This window comes from Lepidochelys olivacea, assembly GCF_965140295.1.
Source record: "Lepidochelys olivacea isolate rLepOli2 genome assembly, chromosome: 22".
NCBI classification, from domain to species: Eukaryota; Metazoa; Chordata; order Testudines; family Cheloniidae; genus Lepidochelys; species Lepidochelys olivacea.
The window spans coordinates 17,876,267-17,899,546 of NC_140432.1; the positions used below are offsets into that span (position 1 = coordinate 17,876,267).

At 45.2% G+C, this 23,280-nt stretch overlaps 1 protein-coding gene across 4 annotated transcripts in view; it reads right to left on the reverse strand.

Moving 5' to 3' along the window:
• Positions 1-15,292: 15,292 nt before the first annotated feature.
• DRD2 (dopamine receptor D2) overlaps positions 15,293-23,280 on the reverse strand; it is a 67,338-nt gene continuing 59,350 nt past the window's right edge. For 3 of the 4 annotated variants that reach the window (XM_084611812.1, XM_084611810.1, XM_084611813.1), the window contains exons 4-8: positions 22,752-22,888; positions 21,452-21,642; positions 19,767-19,853; positions 17,895-18,228; positions 15,293-17,085 (exon numbers count right to left, since the gene is read on the reverse strand). In XM_084611812.1, the coding sequence (XP_084467938.1) occupies positions 16,892-17,085; positions 17,895-18,228; positions 19,767-19,853; positions 21,452-21,642; positions 22,752-22,888 (943 nt within the window). In that variant the 3' untranslated portion in view covers positions 15,293-16,891. The remainder of the gene's footprint in view (positions 17,086-17,894; positions 18,229-19,766; positions 19,854-21,451; positions 21,643-22,751; positions 22,889-23,280) is intronic. The other variant, XM_084611811.1, reaches the window with a different exon arrangement.

The window sequence follows — 23,280 nt, forward strand, 5'->3', positions numbered from 1 at the left end:
CAGTAAAACAACCAATTAAACTCATTTCAGGTTCATACCACAGTGACCTACAGCTGCAAACTCAGTGCCATTGGTTAGAGCAGTGGGGAGGGGGTGGGGGGAATATTTTCATTGCAGGAGAAAGGAGAGAAAAATCCCACCTCTGTGGAAAATTAAAGCGATTTTTATTGTTGACTCAGATTGTATCTTGGGTAAAATAAAGACAGTTTATAGGCCTGGAGGATTCTCATTTCGATACAACCTCCCTGACCCACCTCAGTCAATGAGTTATGAAACTGGGGACCTTCTACCAAAGGTAAAGGAGGGGAATGGGAGTTGGGGGCAGGATTTTGCTGTGGAGAGTTGCTGTGGTGGACTGATTATCCACGGCTCTGAACGCTGCTGTCATCATACCACAGCAAAGTGAAAGCCAAGTGCCACCGCATCAGTGCGATTCACTTTACACTGGGGCTAAGCGGTGTGCATGAGATGACACACAGAACAGGGCAATGAGGATTCAGGCCCAGGGAATCTCTCCCGATGCTTCTTCTAACAGAGATGAAGTAAATCCAGAAGCTGTGGTCCATTCAAATTTAAAACAATGGGTCTTGACTCAGATTTGCTCAGTCCTTACTCAAGCAGAGTTCCCATTAAAGTCAACATGGGGCTTGTGAATAAGGATCTCAGGGTCGAGCCCAATGCAATATGGACCTTAGCAGCAAGGCTGCATCCCTGCAGCTGCGCTGCTGTAAGGTCTCCCGTGTAGCTGCTCTAGGCCTACGGGAGAGAGCTTTCCCACTGGCATAATTAAATTGCCTCCAACAAGCGGCAGTAGCTATGTCAGTGGGAGAGCGTCTCCCACTGACATAGCGCTGTCCACACTGGTGCTTTTGCTGGTGAAACTTTTGTCGGTCAGGGGTGTGTTTTTCACACCCTGAGTAACAAACGTTTTACCGGCAAAGGGAGACATAGCTTTAGTGTGGACGGAATTATGTAGGTATAAATGTGCTTATACTGGTATAGCTGTTCTCGCAGGGAAGGGGGAATAAGCTACACTGGTACAGGGCACCTTTATACCAATATAATTGTGTCCACTCTAAGCGTTGAACTGATTTAACTAATTTGGTAAGAAAGTCACCCGCACAACTGACACTTGTGGATGATTCCAGCTAAACTTGAAAAGCCACTTGTAAATTGAAATAAGAGAATCTACACAGGGATTTCCTGGCTTAACTGGAACTGTTTAAATTCACACTTTAGGTTAAATTGATGCAACTTTCTCCTGTAGACACAAATGCTTATAAACACCACAGGGCCTGCTTCTCTGTTGCTCTGTACTTTGTGTCGACATTTACACCAGGACAGAGTGCGCAGCGGGTCTACAATGATACCATGTCAGAAATACAATTCCAAACACCTTTGCTTTTGATCTGCCTACCACTGTATTCACTGATTTAGGTTCCTTACCCTTCTTCATAGATTCACCAGTGCTTCCTTCTGATCAAAACATCCTAGACTATGTCATCATCAGCACTTTTGCCTGATTGTGAACACAGTTTGCCAACCACAGCAACATCTTTCTATTCCAGGGATTCTCAAACCAGGGGTTGGGACCCTGCAGGGGGTCCAACATTTTTACATGGGGGGTCAGGAGCTGTCAGCCTCCCCGCTAAATCCCGCTTTGCCTCCAGCATTTATAATAGTATTAAATACAAAAAAGTGTTTTTAATTTATAAGGGGGGGTTGCACTCACAGGCTTACTGTGTAAAAGGGGTCACCAATGCAAAAGTTTGAGAACCACTGTTCTATTCAGTGGCTCCCAGCTTAAGGAGTGAGCTTGATCTCCAAAGTTCACCCATTTCAGTTCAGTCCAGCAAATGTCATCACCACCTGCTTCCCTGTGCTCTAGTGTAGAGGTGACGTAATTTCCACTTCCTCATGCTTGGGGGCCCTGCAGCCGAACCCTTCCATCTTGTTTGCAAGCTTGTCTTTGTCTTGCAAAGCAAAGTAATTATTCCAAAATAAAGTCACTTTTATTTCAGAATAGTGTCATCCAGATGGGGGAGTTATTCCAGAATAGCCATAGCAGAATAGTTATTCTGAAATAGCTATGTTTGTTAGTTTCTCCATGTTGACAGTCCCTAACCCATATGTAACCTTGCAACTCTTGTGCTTTCCTCTGGAGCCTGGCAAATTTGTCAGGATGTGGTTTGACACGCTAATGAGAATTGCACAGATATTGTCGGTGTGATTTTCCTTGGTTGCTGTCTCCTCTTTTGTGTTTGTACATGTGGAGACAAGATTAGTTGCTCTGTAAAACTTTAATTCTGGGGTTTCTCACTTAATGTGGAGACTTGTAAGTGGAAGTCAGTACAGCTTTATAGTTCCATTATTAAACATGCATCAACCATTGTTATTATGAAGTGTTTATTTTATTCACACAGTGTTAGAGTATGAATTGATTTTCTCCCAACAAGGGGGGTTTATGGGCCTTAAAGTTAGGTCTGCAGATAACTGAAAAGTGGTAAATATTTTACATGATGGCCTATGCCAAACCAGTGTGATTTATCAGGTAACTTTCCGAGGGTGCTTGTCTTTCATTGAGTTTTGCACATAGGACACCCTTCCGTTCCAGTTGTGCTGCAGTCAGTTCTGATTACGAGCCAAGAGAAATCCTGCAGCATCTCAGAACAGTGGGTAGCTGTAGATAAACGATGGGGAGGCTGGCGCAAAGGGGCTGTAAGGCGGCAAGGATTTGGGCCTGGACTATTTCTGAATTCCATCCAATGCTCCGGCCCCAGTTCTGCACTGTATATGCTATGGCATAAAGGGTCTGGAAAGCGGCTAGATCCTCCTCGGCTGGGGGTTCTCCGGGTAATGTAATGATACTGTAGGCAGCCTTATCTCCGCTTCTCCGATACCCCTGGCATAGGGCATGCTGGGGGCAGAGAGGTTTGGCCACAGCATTTTGTATTCTGGTTATTCTGCACAGCAGAGTGGCTCAGAGGCAGCTGTGGGAAGCTGTCGTAAGTTAGAAAACCTGCCAGGGTGCCTCTCACTTACATGGAAGGCCGGATCCAGAATTCAGGAGGTGCAAAGGTGGCACGGGTCTGACTCTGTCTCTCTACCTTCCTCTGGTGGGGTAGGCAAAGACGGGATTAAATGCTGTCGCATGGAAGCACAATCAGTTCCAGCTTGTTAAGTAGCAGTTATTAGAGGGGAGGGAGGAAGGCACCGTAGAAGTTGCTTTGCTGGGGGAGATTGAATGAGAACATTAGAGCTCACCCTGCAGTCTTGGAACCTGTTTGTTCTTGGGCTGGGCTAGAGGGGGAGAGTAGTTTCTCTCAAGCTTCAAGTACATGCACTTCTCTTAGCCCCTGACGCCATGATGGGGGATAGCCCATGAACTCAGAGCAGGACTCTCTCTGCCTCTCCTGGGCCTACTCTGGCTCAGGACACGTAGCCTAAGAGAATCTCATCCTTTCCAGGGGGTCTTTGTCTGGGCCCAAGAGAGGGCATCTTGTCAGGCCCTGAGTCCTGAAATGAGACGTTGGTAGGGGATGGCTGAGGTGGAGGGAATCGCTGATGATGGTTTGGGGGCTGTGAAACCATGGACCTGGGTTATTACCCTAAAACCCGGTAACTGTTCCTCTGGAATAAGTATAATGGCAGCCATCTTGGCGGACTGACCAGGGGTTGACCAAGGGTACTCTACAGCTGAAAGTCTCTGCAGCCAAACCTGTGTAGCCAGGGACTGCCAGAGCTGTACAGCCCCGTAGCCTGAGCACTGAGGGGGACACAACACACGCTGAGCATTCGGTCACACAAGGAAACCGCAGAGTTTCATGCCCTGCCGAGAAAGGGCCCTTTCTCACCTTTTCTGGTGGATCTGTTCTCAATAAATCTGCTGGCTCTTTGACTTCTGATGACTTTTATTTTTGAAAGCATGCTGCTGCCACATGAACTGCTCACACTTAGGGTAACCAGACAGCAAGTGTGAAAAATCCAGACTCCCGGGGATGGGGGTGTTAATAGGCACCTATATAAGACAAACCCCCAAATATTGGGACTGTTCCTATAAAATCAGTACATCTGGTCACCCTACTCACACTTCCTTAGCGTGCTGTCAGCTCTCTTAGAGGTGCATTGATATATTTGTATTTGCTTGATGGTTAAAAATAGCAGCGGTTACTATTAACATACAGCAGTTTTGAAATCTCTCCGCTCTTAGCCCTGCTTCCATTTTACAGCTCTGCCGTAAGCCCTCCAGCTGCGATTTAGGTGACATTCATAATCTTAACAACCTAATCAAAGCCCTGGATACAGCTGATCACACTCTCTATGGAAGCAATGACAAGCATGGGTAGGCACACTTATTTGCTTTCGGTCTGGGCCCAGCATGGCAGGATGAGTATATTAAATGATGACATTCTCCCTGTTTGTGAAGTGTTGCTTTGCTTCTGTAGAAGTCACCCAGGGTTCAGTTCCTGGCCAGTTAATTTTTTCATTAATGATATTTATTCATTCCATCTTTCCCTCCCCACTCCTGCTTCATCTTGGTGGAGAATTGGGTTAATAATGCTTCCTTTGTCCCACCCTTTGGCTGTCCTGCCTATTTAGATCAGTGGGTCTCAGCCCAAAGACTGTTTGCGGCCCAATCAGCAAACAGCTGTAGCCCATGTGACATCCTCAGGGCCATACAGGTAGTATATATATCGTGTGCATGTGGCCCACGTAACACACACACAGCTGCATATGCGGCCCACAATGATAAATAGGTTGAGAACCACTGATTTCGATTGTAAGCTCTTCAAGGCAGGAACTGTCTCTAATTATTTGTATGTACAGCACCTGGAACAATGGGACCTGATCTCATTTGGGGCCTCTGGGTGCAACCATAGTAAACATTTAGTTCAAAACAGACCATCCGTCCCTGCTTCTTATCTGTAAATTCTTTAGCGCTGCTGCCTGCGTTGTTGAGTGGTTATTGATGACTGATCATTGAGAATTTCCAATTCATTGCTGATTAAAATTCTGAGGTTTAAGGGTTCTAGTCCCAGAATCAGGCAAAAGAGAAGTAAGTTCAGTAGTACCTGGTTGGGAATCCCAGTGTGCACAGAGACAACACTCACACTGAGGGCAAAGCAAAGCTTTAAATACTTTTATTAGGATAATTAGTATAATGTTCCAACCCAAATGGGAATATAGCTGTTGTGAAGAATTAAGATTGTGTCCAGCTCCATCCCTTACATATACTCACAGTCTTCTCATGGAGACCTACTGTTGGGAGACAGGCAATGCTCTATGAGGGTCCTACCCTGCCTCTGGCATGCCAAACCAGTCTGAGGGTCGAGATCGTGAGGCCTACATGGTGGCTGGCCAATTATGGGGCCTGGTGACTGCCATGAATATTCGTATGGATGCCCAGCCTCCTTTGTCCATAACTAATTTCCTCACTCTAATAATGTTGGGGTGTTCTTATCTGATAGGTTAGTGTATTAGTGACCTCAACTTATTATCATATACGCCAGTTCATTGCCAAGGCAAGTTTCTGGTTGTACTCTTGAAGATACTCCTATTCTAAAGTATTCAAAAGCTGGTATCCGTTCATATTCCTGCGGTTATCTGATACCATTTTATATAAAAAGAAAAGGAGTACTTGTGGCACCTTAGAGACTAACCAATTTATTTGAGCATAAGCTTTCGTGAGCTATAGCTCACTTCATCGGATGCATGAAGTGAGCTGTAGCTCACGAAAGCTTATGCTCAAATAAATTGGTTATTCTCTAAGGTGCCACAAGTACTCCTTTTCTTTTTGAAAATACAGACTAACTCAGCTGCTACTCTGAAACCTGTCATTTTATATAAAAATCTCCTAAACTTAATATTCTCAGTTCCCCAACAACTCAGAGTCACTGTTAGGTAACTCACTTATGCTAAGGCTCATAGGCCTCAAAGCCTGACGCTAACTACTTAACCTAACTGTCTTACATTCTGTAGGCCTGTAGGTTTCTTGCATTACTGCTACCTAAAATACCTTGACGTTAGCTCAGAGGATGACAGTGCTGGAAAACCAATGTCTTTTTGCACTAAAAGCCACTGAAGGGAGCAAACAGCGTAAATCTGGCAGCTGGTGCCACTTGTTAATATTTCCCGCTCCGTCTGTTTGGACGGATTAGAAATTGCTACTCAGTTCTCAAATGGGGCCAAGTATAGCTGGTAATTCTTGCTGGGATTTTAACATCAGCATCTCAGCTCTACCAATTCCGATGGTTTCTTAGCAGTCACTAGGGGGCACCTTGCTCTCACATGTGATTCCAAGCAGGTTTAGTTCCAGATGTTGGAACTGTTTTGACTCTCAAATTGGGAGGTAAATAGCATTAACGATGTCAAACCATCACATTCAGACCAGGGATTAATCATTGTATTGTAGGGAAATAATGAGTGGATGTGGGTCTCTCCCAGGGACAGATCTCAAGGCCTAAGTGGCTGCATAGTTTTAATTAAACCAAACCAAAATTTTAGTTCATTAGCTCTTGGAAGCTGATAGTTTCCTTTCTTGGCAACAGGGATTAGAATTTTCTTTTTTTGTACCTATAAAGAAAATACCCTTGGAAGTAGCCTGGCATGCAAGCCAGCACTATGGTGGCTGAAGTTGTGATTTTACTGTCAAGTCATCTAAACTTGCACTCTTTTGTTGATTTTTGTGTAGCTATCGAACGTTGTGGCAGCCAGCTGTGAAGAACAGATGTGCTGTAAGTGGAACATAAGTACACCATCCTGAGCATAGAACTGTGAGCGAGAATCATAGAATCATAGAATATCAGGGTTGGAAGGGACCCCTGAAGGTCATCTACTCCAACCCCCTGCTCGAAGCAGGACCAATTCCCAGTTAAATCATCCCAGCCAGGGCTTTGTCAAGCCTGACCTTAAAAACCTCTAAGGAAGGAGATTCCACCACCTCCCTAGGTAACGCATTCCAGTGTTTCACCACCCTCTTAGTGAAAAAGTTTTTCCTAATATCCAATCTAAACCTCCCCCACTGCAACTTGAGACCATTACTCCTCGTTCTGTCATCTGCTACCATTGAGAACAGTCTAGAGCCATCCTCTTTGGAACCCCCTTTCAGGTAGTTGAAAGCAGCTATCAAATCCCCCCTCATTCTTCTCTTCTGCAGAGTAAACAATCCCAGCTCCCTCAGCCTCTCCTCATAAGTCACATCCCTTCTGTAGTGGGGGGGACCAAAAGGCTAGGCTGAGTTCAAAACATAAGCAGAGGAATATCGGTAGGAGTAGGGAGGTGACACCGTCACTGTGTATGAGAGCACTGCTGGAATACTGTGCCCAGGCTTTACAAAGGGGAGTGGAAAACCTGCTGTGGGTTCAAGATTGATTCAAGCTCTGGAAAACCTGCCACCCAATGAAAGACCTAAAGAAGCTGATCTATTTAAGTTATTGATGAGAAAGTTACAAGGTGACTGGATCACTATCTATGACAGCTAGTCCAAATTTTCCATTCAGAGTGTTTTTTTCTGACCCAAAAATGACTCTGATGTCAAACCAGATATTTTTGTGGGAAATGTCTCATTTTGATGTGTGGGTTTTTGGGGTTTTTTTCAGATTGAAAAATTAATAAAGAAAGAAAGTTTGGAGGCAAATACTGGTGAAAACAAAAGCATTTTTCCTTTTCATCAAATTTCTTTGCGGAAACAGAAAACATTTGCTGGCCAGCAAACCTACACAGGGAGATAACAGGGCTTGGTCTGCTAGCACAGGGAGACAGAACAAGATCCAACAGCTGAAAGCTGAATCTAGAAAAATTCAAACTGGAAGTAAGATGTAAAAGTGTCTGCTGTAAATTGACTACAAACTCCCATCCCCAATCTGATTAACTTTGCTGTTTCAGAATGAGGAAGGCTATAATAATGTTCAGTACAGGACTGACTCAGGTAATGAACTGAACTCCTTGGCTCTACATCCTAGTAGAAACATGAGCTGTGATACCCAGATTCCTAGCCCTATGCGCGCAGAACGCACCTGATGCCCTGTTGAACCGGTCACATTGGACGTTTGTTCCTGAGGCATTCCATTTGCACCTGCTTCCTCTGTCTCACTCCTCCTAAATTAAGAATGACAAGCTTGTGACATCACTGAATTGCCCTGGAGATGACGGTGACATCACAAACAGGAGATTAAGGCTATGTCTAGGTCGGCAGAATTTATCGACCATAGCAACATAAATTACACCAACATTTCTGCAGAAAAGGACCTGGGGATTATAGTGGATGAGAAGCTGGATATGAGTCAGCACTGTGCCCTCGTTGCCAAGAAGACCAACGGCATATTGGGCTGCATTAGTAGGAGTATTGCCAACAAATCAAGAGAAGTGATTATTCTCCTCTATTCGGCACCGGTGAGGCCACATCTGGAGTATTGTGTCCAGTTTTGGTCCCCCCACTACAGAAGGGATGTGGACAAATTGGAGAGACTCCAGCAGAGGGCAACGAAAATGATCAGGGGACTGAAGCACATGACTTACGAGGAGAGACTGAGGGAACTGGGGCTATTTAGTCTACAGAAGGGAAGTGAGGGGAGATTTGATAGCAGCCTTCAATTACCCAAAGGGGGGGTTCCAAAGAGGACGGAGCTAGGCTGTTCTCAATGGTGGTAGATGATAGAACAAGGAGCAATGGTCTCAAGTTGCAGTGGGGGAGGTCAAGGTTGGATATTTGGAAACACTATTTCACTAGGAGGGTGGTGAAGCTCCAGAATGGGTTACCTAGGGAGGTGGTGGAACCTCCATCCTTAGAGGTTGTAAGGCCCTGCTTGACAAAGCCCTGGCTGGGATGATTTAGTTGGGGATTGGTCCTGCTTTGAGCAGGGGGTTGGACTAGATGACCTCCTGAGGTCCCTTCCAACCCTGATCTTCTGCGATTCTATGACATAAGTGTTTGTGTGCACAACGCTATGGTGATGGGCGAGCTCTTCCCCCGTTGGCATAGAGCATTCTCACTTTACTAGCTGCAGCACTTTACATAGAGACATACCTTAAGCCCTCGAGGGGGCTGGTTGAAACAAAGGTTCTGGCTCCTTGCAAACGTCCCTAGTGACACAAACAAACCTGGGGAGAGAGAAATACAGAACGTGCAGAACTGATGTATGTGGAGAACTGTCTCAAGCTAGGAAGCTTTCCGATATTTCCCGTGAGGCACCAGTGGGGTTTCCAGTCTAACCAGTGATCCCACAGCCCTCTTGCTGTGCAACATTCATTGGCAGAGATAACCGTGCTTCCTGGTTTGCTGGCTCCAGGAGATGATCCAGCAACTTTGTTGAATGTCAGACTAGCCCCTGGGAAGAATGCTTCCACCCCAGACAGGGGCAGTCCTGTCTAAATGAGGACTGGACCATGCCACTACTTGCTTTTGTGCTGCAGCAATAACCTGTCTCCAGTCTGCATCTGTAGCAACTCTTCAACTCATTCTGGCCTTGATCTTCCTTGTTTCCTGTCAGAGTCCTCCAGTTCCCTTGTTGTTTGGGTGCTCAGGGCAGTTCCACACCAACTTCTGCATCTTTGAAGGGATATGATAATTGTGGGAGGGCCCAAGGGGGGAGACTGGAGGAAACATGACTGATGAGAAACCTCACTGTCCCTTTGTATTTCAGTACATTTTCCAAAGATCCTAAAAAGAAAAGGAGTACTTGTGGCACCTTAGAGACTAACCAGTTTATTTGAGCATAAGCTTTCGTGAGCTATAGCTCACTTCATCGGATGAATAAAGTGGAAAATACAGTGGGGAGATTTATATACACACAGACCATGAAAAAATGGTTGTTTATCATACACATTGTAAGGAGAGTGATCACTTAAGATGAGCTATTACCAGCAGGAGAGTGGGGTAAGGGGAGAGAAAACCTTTTGAAGTGATAATTAAGGTGGGCCATTTCCAGCACATTTCCAGGAGTTAACAAGAACGTCTGAGGGACAGTGGGGTAGGGGGAATAAACAAGGGGAAATAGTTTTACTTTGTATAATGACTCAACCACTCCCAGTCTCTATTCAAGCCTAAGTTAATTGTATCCAATTTGCAAATTAATTCCAATTCAGCAGTCTCTCGTTGGAGTCTGTTTTTTAAGTTTTTTTTGTTGAAGAATAGTCACTTTTAGGTCTGTAATCGAGTGACCAGAGAGATTGTAGTGTTCTCTGACTGGTTTATGAATGTTATAATTCTTGACATCTGATTTGTGTCCATTTATTCTTTTACGTAGAGACTGTCCAGTTTGACCAATGTACATGGCAGAGGGGCATTGCTGGCACATGATGGCATATATCACATTGGTAGATGTGCAGGTGAACGAGCCTCTGATAGATCCTAAAGGAACTTCAGTGCGGTGGGCGGGGAATCAAGAAATGATTGAGAGGCAAAAATGAAGCTGCAGTAAACACACATACACAAAAGCAGAGCTGGCAACAACTTTGATTTAACTTTATTGAATCAACTCCCTTTTTTGCTGAACGTTTACAGTTGTTTCCCTCCATTGGGAAGTGTGAGTGACAGTTGCTTTGGTGAATGGAGGGCTACGGTTTCTGCTAATTCTCCTTCCCAGCATCCCCTGCTGAAATTTCTGTGTAGTCAATGGCACCACTCCCCAGCCAATCACAACAGAGATCCCTATTTCTGAAACAGAGATCCTTTGCAGTGTTCCGTGCAGTAGGATTTAACCCTTAAATAGCACTTTTCATCTGCTGATCTGAAGGAGCTTTGCAAAGGGGGATCATTATCTGCATCTCACGGGGGGAAACTGAGGCATGGAGAGTTGAAATGACTTGCCCAAGATCACTGGCAGAACCAAGAATAAAACCCAGATGTCATGACGCCTAGTCCGGTGCCGTATCCACCGGGATACACGACTTCCCTATAGTTCCTACCTCTGGTTTCGTTCAGAGAGTTTTACCTTCACCTTGCACCTCCTAGTGCTAAATAACACGCATTTAAGTTTGGAGTGGGGTCAAGTGCTTGCTTTTGTCTTGACTGGGGTTCTCAGGTGATATAATAATAGATGTAATTAATAATCTTCGGTGCAAGGACCTTGTCTTCCAGCATGGGATTTTCAAAGTTGCCTAGGGGTATTAGGCACTTAATTCCTCTTCGTTTTAATGAGATTTGGGCACCCAGGTTCATTAGGCAGCTTTGCAAATCTCAGCCCTACAAAGGTGTGGGCAAAGTACCAGGTGCACCTCTGATGATCTAGAATGATGATAATTATAGTAGATGAAGAGGTGGCAAAGGAAGATGCTCTTGAGGAGGAGGAGGGTGGCATGATGAAGGTTACACTATGTATTGTCCCATCAGCATCAGGAGCAGAGGAAACGTAGGTGGTGAATAATGCCCTTGTGACTCAGGTTACTACAGCTCAGTTCTAAGCAATATTTCATATCAGTGTTAAGTAAACCATAAGCTGTGCCAGCTAAACGTGTTGCCTTGAGCTGAGTTTTATATAAAGCAAGTAAGTGATGGAGATGGACAGCAGAATGACTCCCACTAATGTGAATTTTTACTTCAGGTGCATTTAGCAGAGTGAAGTCCATAATTAAGTCTTTGGGGCATGTTAAATGCTAAAAAATTCCTGTGCTAAAAATATTGTATTTAGCATGCAAATTGTCTGTAATGCCATAGTACCCTGACAGCTCAGATTTATTTTCTTCAGACAAAGAGAAATTATTAGTTTGTAGGTGCCACTAAATTGTTTGTCATCATCAAACCTAACTGAAGGCAATAAGCCTTTGGGAACAGGTTGACTCTGTTTTATAAGTAAAGGATTTTAATTTTTTTCAGCTTTCTACCCAGCTCGTGCATGCAAAGGTTGTCGTGACTAAGCCAATGGCTGTGGATTACTATCCTGAGCACTCTAATATACAGAATCAACAAAGAGACATAAAAAGTCCATTGTGAAGAGCAAGTGCTGTTTCAGGGAGAACTTAGACAAATGTTGGCTGCCTTTCTGTTTAGGCTATTCCTCTTTTATTTAGTCTGAGCTTGTCCCCTAGAGGTCTTTGTGTGGGTGGGTGGGTGTGTGTACAGGAGAAGGGGCCTGGAGAAACTTGAGCACATCTATCCATCCTCCCTCACCACCGTGGTATCTAGGCACCTAGACTCAGTCTAGAAGCGGAGAGAGACAGAATTCTGGACAAAGTGAGATGGAGGAGGGGGGAAAAAACAAAAGATGAGTAGTCTGAGAAGGGGAGTGAGTCTGAGAAGAACGAGAACTAGACAGTAAAAGTTTAGGGGCAGGAACCATATTTTTGTTCGATGTTTGATTAAGCTAGTATAATGGGGCCCTGATGCCTGATTTGGGTCCCTAGGTGCTACCACAATATGATGAGTTGTGCTGCTACTTAATAAATACCAGGAAGTGCGGCACCTCCTGCTAAAGAGAACAACACAAACGTGTCATCACATGGGGCTCGTGCACCAGTCAATGTGCAGTTTGCTTTTACCAGTCGTATGGAATTATAACGCGACTATGTGAAATTTACCAGTGTCTAGGTACGAGTCGTAACAAATGTATATTCCTGAACCTTTAGGAAGAGAGACAGTTTCTCCGGATATTTTCCCCAGAGATTTTTTTTTTAAATCACTGAAGAAACTTCTATGAGATTAAATCATCCAGTTGGACCTATTGTAATTAGTTTGCTCTTTAATCAGGAGGAATAGAATGATAATATCATAATTGCAGTGGAAACCAGTGGAGAGACAACAGAATACTGTGCAGGATACATCTATCTGCTTCTAGATAATAACATGTTCAACTATCGCAAACAGCCACACTGATCTTCAGTGAACTGTTAACAAAGAGAGAGAAAGGCAGGACCAAGGATTCTCATTAAACAGGACTTCAGCTTTGCTCATTAATAAGGAACCATAAATATGACCATAACCAGGACCATTACAGTTCCTTCTGGCTTGAAGTCACCTTTAACAATCCCTGCCTCTCAGTAAGGAAGAAATCAAGTCTTCTCATTAGGGTCATGTGGAAAAAAATCTCATTGCCTTCACCACCAGCAGCACACACAAACATTTCCACAGGTCCCAGAAAAGCAAAATGTTTTAGACGTGATATAAAGGACAGGGTCATCTTGTCTACAAGGCTGAGGCCAGCAATAGGCGCCAGGAAGTCCCGAATTCTAATCCCGCTGCTGATGCTGACTCTGTCCTTAGGTTTGGAAAAACTACTTCACTTTTCTTATTCTTATTTATTTGTACTGCAGTAGCATCTAGAGGCCTCAGTCATGGACTAAGGCCCTCTTGTGCAGGATGCTGTACGAACACAAAACAAAAAGATGTTCCCTACCCTGCATTTGAATTTATCCTCTGTAAAATGGGGACAATAATAGTTTGATGGTTGTGAAGATTGTCATGTTTGTAAAGTGCTATAATTTCCTCCCGCCTCCCACAACATATGGGGATTTTGTGTGAAAATCAATGCAGGGCGTCTGAGTTGCAGGGAGTCCAGACGGGCAGATTAGAATTGAGGGTCACTGGAGTGAATGGAGAGCTGGTCTGTTGCTGACCTGCACCCCTTCCCATGGAAGAGAAGCTTGTCACCTTGGAGATGTACAGGTACAAAGATCAGAGAGGGGCCTGTTACAACAGCTCCTCTGCTTCACGTGGGTGCGGGGGCTTCTCTCCTTTAATATTAATATTCCAGGTAGCTTGCACTACAAAGTTTTCATCTGGATTCAGAATCCAGTTTGTCAGTCTGCCTCTGGGTCAGGTCCACCTTGAGATATATCTCACATGGGGTAAAATTGACCCCTATGTGGAAAGAGGCTTTGACACTGAAGTCCCACTTCCTTTCAAGACTTACATGAGGCATAGGCCTTGCTCTGTCCCTCTGCACAGAGGTGAATGTCACCCAGGGAGATGATTAGTAAGGATGGTGTATTTTTACATTATGGAGGAGCTTTTCACACACTTCTTGCTGCTTTGTTGGTCTCCACGGCCAATATTTTATTTGCTTGCTTGGCACTTTCCTGCTTTGAAATTGCTAATATTGTTGGAAAATCGAACGGTGGGCTTTTTTACACAAAATGCATTGATTTTTTTTATTGTTTCAGTCTTCAGACTGGGTTGATTCCCACCACTGGGTTAACTCATTTGGTGGAAAATAGAAGGATTGGGGGAGAAAAGAACAGATAATTTCCTTCTCTATCTGTACCCTGCTCCTGAGATCTCTTGAGGTAGCATTTCCAATTTCTTGGTCAGAAAAGGATTTCATGGCTTCCTGTGCTTTTGTAAGAACCACTTTTTTTTCTCTTGCACATAATCCTGTTAATGTAACTGTATAAAAGCTCTCCTAATTACTGTGCATTGTCACACCAGTGTTGAGGAGCAATAAGCCAGGGACTGTTTGGTTGCAACATTTTACTCAGGCAGCATCAAGTAACACCTGATTGGTGGGAGGTAAATAAAGTGTTGCCAGGATAAACCAGTGCTCCATCTCTGCCCTCTAGTCTGATTCCATCTTCAAGACCCATCGCTGCTAGGGGCATGGGTCCTTTTCCTATTCCTGTGTCCTGCTCTGGGCTGAGAATAGCTTTGGATGGCTGGAGGGATCACCTTTTTGTTAAAATCTATAGCTGCTGACAGACCTCAAAAGATCATGTTCAAATAAGCTTTGAAATCTATGCTGTAACCATCTATAGCAGTGGTTTCCATGCTGGGATCACGCCTTCCTTTCCCTCTACCCCCACTTTATTTAACAATACTGGATGCACATATATGACAACTCCCTGACCTCTGCTTGCACAGGAAAATGCGTGTATTGGTAACATGGGGAAATAGACCTAGAACCAAGGGGAATTCATTGCAAAGGGCCTACAGCAAGAAATGGTCTTGACCTGCAAAATTTGAGAATTACCCGTAAATAAAGAATGAATGAGTCAGATAAGAAGGTGTTGTGTTGAACTGTAGTTAAGAGGCCCAGGACAAATTAATCACATTGAAGCTGATGGAATTATGCCAGAGATGGTGGATTTGGTCGTCTTTTCTCTTTTTTTATATAAAACCAGAAACGACATTCAATTTGTTCTCCACACCTGCAGGAGGCTCCCCCTCTGCTGAAGCCAGAAGTGTGTGAGGTTCCAGCCAGTATCTCTTTCTACAGGGCATTTAATAGCTTTAAAATTGACAGATGATTTTAATTTGCGGGGTCTGTATGTGTGTGTGGACTATTGCAATAATCCAGACTATCCTGATCCTGAATTAAACTCCAGCCAGACCCATTTCCATGGAATTTTATTAATTTTACTGAATATTCTTTACAGTGATATTACAAAATATATAGTTAACTGGGTACAAAAATTACAGCGTGGATTTGGCAGCCCCAGAGTCGGCTTAGTGAGATGGTGTTGGTGACGGCTTCTCAAGTGGTTAAACCATGAAGCACAGAGACAAGGGGGTGGGGGAGATGCTGGAAACAAATGGGGGAAAAGCTCTCATTTTCCAGACCAGAGTCCACACTGAACCCAGGAGCATGTCTAGCTAGAGACTCTTTCAGAACCTTTCAATTTCCCTCCCAAAGCCACCACGGTCAGATTACAAAGGCCCTTAACTTACGGTGGTGAACGGTTACTCTCAGGAGTAGTTCCTCTGAAGACAATGGGATTGTTCATGAAAGCAGCTACAGCTCATCAGTGTGAGTCAGTGGCTTAAGATCTTGCTTATAGTGAAGTTACTGGCCTTTAGAGTGATGGCTGAGACTTAGAACCTAATACACAATTCTGCTTTCTCTCCCTACAAGCGTCAGTGCAGAGTCGTAAGGGAAGGGGGAAGCCAGGATGGCCAATGAAGAGTAGCTTCCCTCCCTGTTTGGTTAAACCCATGCTACAGGGGCCAAATTCAGCCTGGAGGTCCAATTCTGATGACTTCACTGGAGTTACACCAGGGATGGACATGGCTCCAGGGGCCTTCTCTTTCACCTTGTCCTCGTGCCACTATATGAATGACACCATCACACTGCAGCTAACTTTGTAGAATAACTTGTAACTTGGAGATGAAAATACTGGCAGGTGGACATGGCTTTGAATGGTGACGATGAGTACCCTTTGAATCATAGCACGCGCGTACCATGCAAGACAAGGTGTCATTTCTTTGTTTCTCTCTTTATTTATGGTTTTTTTGGCTTGGGCTTCTGTTCAATTCCTCCTATTTATTCATATTTACATTTGTGTTATGACACCATATGTGATACAGGTTTCCCTTCTCCTCCTGCACACACTTCCCCAGGACCCATATGTCTGTAGATATCAGATCGTGTCTGATGGCAGAACCTTCTTAGCCCAGTTGGCACCTCTCTAAGTCTTTGTCTGAAGGCTTCAGCAGTTTGATACTGGACTGGTCAGCTGGAGGTGATGGCAAAGCCATTGCATGGAGTTCCTGTGAGCTCTGGCTTTCTGGCTCCTATTGCAAAGCAGAAAAGATGTCGGTGTCTTTGGTGAGAATTGTATCAATGACGTTAACATGTGAGCAACCAGCACAGGGACCAATCACTGTCCTCCGCTAGCTCTGCTAATGTCCACAATTAATGCACTGGAGGTCAGTTGGCCACAGGCAGGTATCAAATGAGTGTCTTAGTTTTTGCTTCTGTATCTTCAAACACAGTGTGAGAGTACCTCTTAAAACTGCCCTTTGGGTTGATCTCTGAGTCCAAAGGTCACCTTAAGGATAAGAGAGAGCATCCCACTTGAAGCCACCCATTACATCCCAGCTATAAGGGTGTGTAGGCATGGCGCTGTCTTAACACATGGGCCTATGGCCCTATATAAGAACACTGGGCCTCCTCATGACTCCCTATTCACCTGTGTGTGTGTGTATGTGATGTGTGCATGGCATCATCTTGCTCTCAGGCTTTATTTAGCAATGGAGGATCTTCATGAAGGCCTTGCGGAACTCAATGTTGAAGGTGGTGTAAATAATTGGGTTGACGGCGCTGTTGACATACCCGAGCCACGTGAAGGCACTGTACATCGCCGGTGGAATGTTGCAGTTGCAATGCATGTTCAGGATGTGGGTGATGAAAAAGGGGAGCCAGCATATGATGAAAACACCTGGGAAATAAGGAAAGAATCGGGTTTGATTGCACTGAGCTGTCATTTTAACCCTGGAAGATTTGTACAGGTGCTCAATACTCTCTGAGATCCAACAATTAAGCCCCTTATGGTGATAAAAGAAAGTTGCTTCCTGCAGGGGTGTAGGTCTTGTGTCTTGCTATCCTATTTCTAAATCCGTGGCCCTTAAGTATCTAAGCACTAAATGTTTTCTCAGTTGTTGTAAGTTGATTGACTTCAAAGCAGTTACACGAGCAGAGAATCTGGCCCTCAGAACTGCCAGTCCTGTTTCTGACTTCACTGCCATTTGGAACATAATTGGGATGTATTATAAATCATCTGAGCCTCTTGCCAGCCTTTGCCAATCAGCAGCCAGTATTCCTCAGAGTTGGGCAATACCCTGAGTTAGATGAGGTTGTCCTCTTATGCTGCTCTGAGAGGGAGAACCGTGGCTGGCCTTCCTACTGCTGTCATGCTCCCTGGTTGCACAGGTGTTTCACCTAACTTATCCAGAGAAAACTGCAATAAGGCCCTCACCTTCAGCACACGACACTCTGTCTCCAGAGACCATTTTAAAGTATCCTCACACCCCTCCTTTCACCTTGCATATTTGCCCTTATTTGACACTTCCTTCTTCCCTCTGTGCATTGCCCGCTATGCTCCTCCTCGTCTTTCCCCACATGTTCCACCAGCAGGTGCACTTCTCGCTGCCTATGTGACTAACAAAATAGTTCTCACTGGACATTCCCATTAAAAGACCAGTCCTGGGAATCCAATGGACTACAAAGGAGGCCAAATTGAGCTCTTACCAAGCACAATGGCTAGCATCTGGGTGGCTTTCTTTTCCTTCTGCTGCGAGAGTTTCCTCCTGCTCAGGATCTTGAGGGAAGTCCTTGTCTTGCCGTTGGGCATGGACTGGATCTCGAAGACCTTGGCCGTCTTTGGGTTGTCTTTGGCATGCCCATTCTTCTCCGTTTTCGTGGGGCTGTCCAAGGGCAAATCCAGGGTGGAATTGATGCACTGGTTGGAAGTGGCTGGCATGACCAATTGGTGGTTACTCAGCAGGGCTGGTTTGTGTTTGGTTTTTTCAGGGGGGCTGGTACTGGACACCATCTCCATCTCCTCCATGTGATTCACTGCCTCCTGGACAAGGATCAAAAAACCCCAACATAAAGATAGATAAATATGCAATTGGAGCAAAGGAGTGATACTGTCTTCTGTGAAGGGAGCAGGAGTACTACTCGGGCCTTGATGAAGAAGAGATTAACCTGAGCTCAATTCCCCATCTCCTCCTTTTGCAGAGATGGTCAGGGGAAGGGCTATAAATTGGCTGTGTGGGAGGCAGAGAGGGGAGAATGCCTTTGGGAAGGTTGGGGTGATAGGACAAGGGGGAAGCTCCAAACTGGGGGAGTGTTTCTGTTGGCTCATTTCTTTGCTTATGTTCCCTTTATTTGTATCGCTTTTATGTGTACATTATTCTGAAAGGAACTGGCCTTTCTGACTCTGACAATGCTTATTTGGTTCTTCTGAGTCATTCCGCTATCTTATAGGGGTTATCAAAGGGGAGAACCTACCAGCCTCAGATCTCACAGAATCATAGAATCATAGAATATCAGGGTTGGAAGGGACCTCAGTAGGTCATCTAGTCCAACCCCCTGCTCAAAAGCAGGACCAATCCCCAATTAAATCATCCCAGCCAGGGCTTTGTCAAGCCTGACCTTAAAAACTTCTAAGGAAGGAGATTCCACCACCTCCCTAGGCAACGCATTCCAGTGTTTCACCACCCTCCTAGTGAAAAAGTTTTTCCTAATATCCAACCTAAACCTCCCCCACTGCAACTTGAGACCATTACTCCTTGTCCTGTCCTCTTCCACCACTGAGAATAGTCTAGAACCATCCTCTCTGGAACCACCTCTCAGGTAGTTGAAAGTAGCTATCAAATCCCCCCTCATTCTTCTCTTCCACAGACTAAACAATCCCAGTTCCCTCAGCCTCTCCACATAAGTCATGTGTTCCAGACCCCTAATAATTTTTGTTGCCCTTCGCTGGACTCTCTCCAGTTTCTCCACATCCTTCTTGTAGTGTGGGGCCCAAAACTGGACACAGTACTCCAGATGAGGCCTCACCAGTCGAATAGAGGGGGACGATCACGTCCCTCGATCTGCTCGCTGTACCCCTACTTATACAGAGCTGGCTGAAGATTTTCTATCAGAAGGACGTTTAAATGGAAGATGGCTTTTTTTCCTAAACAGAAATATTCCTGGGAAATGTCCATTTTCAATTATTTTATTCAGGTTTTCATAACAAACCAAAGGAATTTATGTCTCAAAATATAAAAAACACCTAGAAGGTAAATAAAAAGATATCCAAATTGATAATTGCCTTAAAAATCATGATATTTTTAACAATCTCATGATGTTTGGGGGAGGGTGGAGGAACTGAATCCTGATATTTTAACTCTGGAGTTGCCGATACTGCAGTTCAAATAGCTGGCTTTCTTTGGGGAAAGGGAAGAGCACCCTTTAAGTTTTGATGCTGCATAGGAATTCCCTTTGTTAACACAGAACTTTTCTTTCTTAGGCTAGGGGGAAAAAACCCACCCTAAATTCATTCTGCACCATGCAAAGGCAAACAGAGAAAGAGCTTGTGCTAGAGTGCCGACAGTCCTCTGTGACACTTACCACTTTCCGCTTATGAACTGGGAAACTCCCGTTGGACTTGACAATAACAGTGCAGAGCTTCACATCTTCTGGGTGAGTGCATTTGTCCTATGGGGGAAGCATCAGCACACAGGTTACACAAGCAGATAGGAATTAGGAGGGGATGTGGCAATTTAAACACAGGGCCCTGAGCAGAAACAAATAGCTGTGAGTAGGAAGGTAAGAAGTCTGGAAAATTACTCTGAGGAGTGAATGATGGTGGTTCCCAGGGACTCTCAGCTCTTTTCTCACCACAAGAAAGACACTTTAAGGACCTTTGTAGCTCCTCAATCCAGCCCCACTCTCTGTCTCCATATTGCTCTGTTTGACTAGAACCTGGCTTTCGAGGGAAATGCCGAGAGACAGTTTGGAGATGGCTCCTCTCCGGTTACAAGTCCATATTAATCATTTTTCACTTGCTACTAAAATGGGAATTTGTGACAAGTGTCCTCATGGCCCACGCACACTTTGCTGGACTCTGCTAACATGTGTGCCTCAAGGCACTGCTGTCAGTCGCGAGCGTGCCACGCAAGCCATGCGCTCTGCAGGCCAGACACGCGTGCGCTGCCTGTGAAATATCAAGAGCTGTGTTCTTACATGTATCTGTCTGGGCCTGCCGTCACCGTGGTGCCAGAGCACATCCCAAAGGTTTCCTTGTTTGTGAGCCATGTTGAAGTTGCTAACTAGTGGACGGCCCTGCAAGAGGGCAATAACCCTCTCTGTGGACACTACTGTAGTGGCAAATTATTTGCACAACCATCTATTGCTCAGTACCGTAACATGGGCAGACACCAGCTACCACCACGGCCAAATTTGGAGAGAAAGGAAACAGTCAGCTAGCTCAGCCCTAAAAGTAAATGGTGGCCAGGAAAGAAGGAAGTGGGAGGTTGTTGAAGTCCTTGATTGAAGTTTCGAAAACTGCATAGGGGTTTTAATTATAGGATCATAGGACTGGAAGGGACCTTGAGAGGTCATCTAGTCCAGTCCCCTGCACTCATGGCAGGACTAAGTATTATCTAGACCATCCCTGACAGGAGCTCATCTAACCTGCTTCTAACCTAATCTTGTGTCGTCTATTAATTTTAAGACTAAATTCCCTGGGCTGCTTTGAAAGGCCCAACCTTTGGTATTCTATCCCACAGAGCAAGCTTAAAGATATTTCAATTTCTCTTACAGGATGCAGGCCTCTAGATTTCTTGTGTTGCTGCTAAATAAAATATCTGTGAGCTAGCTCCCCAAGCTACAGTTTGAAGGAATAAATTCCAACAGGATGGTGAGAGATTGTGTCCACCATCCGGTCATGGAATAGAGGGATCTACTCAGAGTGAAAGAATAAAAGTACCCTCGCTTCAAGCCCTTGCTGGATATCTTAAACCCAACTCAGACTCTGCAGAGCTGAAGCAAACATGGGTCGCTTGGGTGAAGCAGAGCCAACCACAGAGTTGTTGATGAAACATCCTTGGAAGTCAGGAAAGATCTGGGAAGCTTCCCCTGTGTCCATCAAGGACTCCCAAAAGGCATAAGACACGATATCCATCCTCACAATCCACTGTTTCATTCAGACCAAGCAGCGTAAATGGGGAAGGAACGGGGGACGCATTAGAAAAAGTATGAGATCAGGAAGGAAAGAAGATGGCGCTTGGGAGAGGGGGTTGGGGTCTGGTTACCTTCAGCGGTGCCTGCGTGTCAGAGTCCAGGCCGTGGGTGTTGCGCTTGGTGTTGACGCGCTTCCTGCGTTTACGGAGCACTACGTAAATCTGTACGTATACCAGCAGGGTGACAACGAAGGGAACGTAGAAGGAGACGATGGAGGAATACACAACAAAGGCAGGATTGGCAATGATACACTCATTCTTGTCTGGAAGACACAAGAGATTGCAGGAGCATCGTCCCACCTGTTAGGAGCTAGAACCAGCATTTCTCTCTCTCTCTCTCACCCACCACAGGAGCCATGAGAACACCCCCACCAGGGGATGGGAACAGCTGCTCTCCCATCTTCCTCCAGAAATAATTTCCAAACCAAGAGCGGGATTGTCACAATGAGTCATATACCCAACTCCGCCTGCAAGTCCATGGGAGCTGGGTGTCTCAGCACCCTAGGCTCCTTTGAAAATCACAGGCCAAGCCCTAAACCAAGGGAAAACAGGTTTATTTCTCACACAGTTAGTGCAGGTGTCAGGTGCTGGATTGAGAGCTGGAGACTGAAATTCTCTAGCTAGCCACACAATTGCAGCGGTGCAAACTTCCCAGACTGCTTCCCACCAAGGAGCCACATCTCCAGCTGTAGGAATTGAGAGGGGAATGCAGTCTCTATAGACTTTTCAGTCCTTGGGCTCTCTTTTAAGACTGCCCAATAGCTATTAGTGGAGGGGGAGGGGTTCTGATATGGACACTTGTCCTACAGGAACGGGCCTGAGCCCAACGCCTTTCAAGTAGATCACTAAGAGGTGAGTCTACACCTGACGAGGGATCATTTGCTACCAACCTGAGCCAAACACCAAGCAGTGACCTGTACGTGAAAGGCTCCATCATTCCCATACCATAGACCATCCAGTTTCCCTAAAATACACTCCTAGTCAGCAACCTTTATCTTATGCTGCTGTCCAATGGAGCTGTCTGGTTATTTGTAAGGTGCCCATCACAGCGGCAGATTTTAAGACATAAGGTTACTTCTTCTTTTTGGGTGCTGATGCTGGCTAGTGCTGTGCAAGTTTCTTCTACAGAAGCCTGAGGACAAACATCAACCCTGATTTATTGGGGGGATATAGGTCTGGCAGCGCAAGAGTTGCAACAGATTCAGGGCTGTTTGATTGGCAGAGGGGTGCATGCACCAAAATCTTAACTCTTAGTATTCATTATTCAGCCATGTTAATTCCCTCCTCATAATACAAATTTCTCTGGACCCAGTGAGGCAGAAGAGAGCACGAAACACACACAGTAGCCAGCCGCAGACGGCATTATGCTCACCTGTGTTGCTGAGACCAAATAGAAGTGGGCAGGAGATGGCAAACGACAGGACCCAGACCACGGAGATCATGACAGTGACTCTGCGCCTGGAGCTGTAGCGTGTGTTATAAAGCATTGGCATTGCTACGGCGGTGTACCTGCATGCAGCATGGAGACAAAGACCCGGCATGTTATTTCACTGCCAGTGCTGAGAGACCATCTGCCAATGGACAGTTAGTAAATCTGGAGAATTGCTCCAGAGAGATCACAGGGGTGGGTTCAGCTATAGAAGATCTCCAGGAACTGAGATGTCTAAGCTGGGAGGAATCCACTCTCTTGTCTCTGCAGTCCCTTGCTTTGGAAGGTTTGAGGGTGGAGCCCATTTGATCTGGTTTTCAATGACCTTCCTCTGAAGAGAAGACTGCAGTGGTGTAGCCTAATGCACCTTCTCCGGATTATTGTGTCTGCTCCATCATTTTGAAACATGAGCAGACGCACATAAACTAAGAAGTGATTTTGTGCAATTCACCTTCCTACCAGCCACACTGAG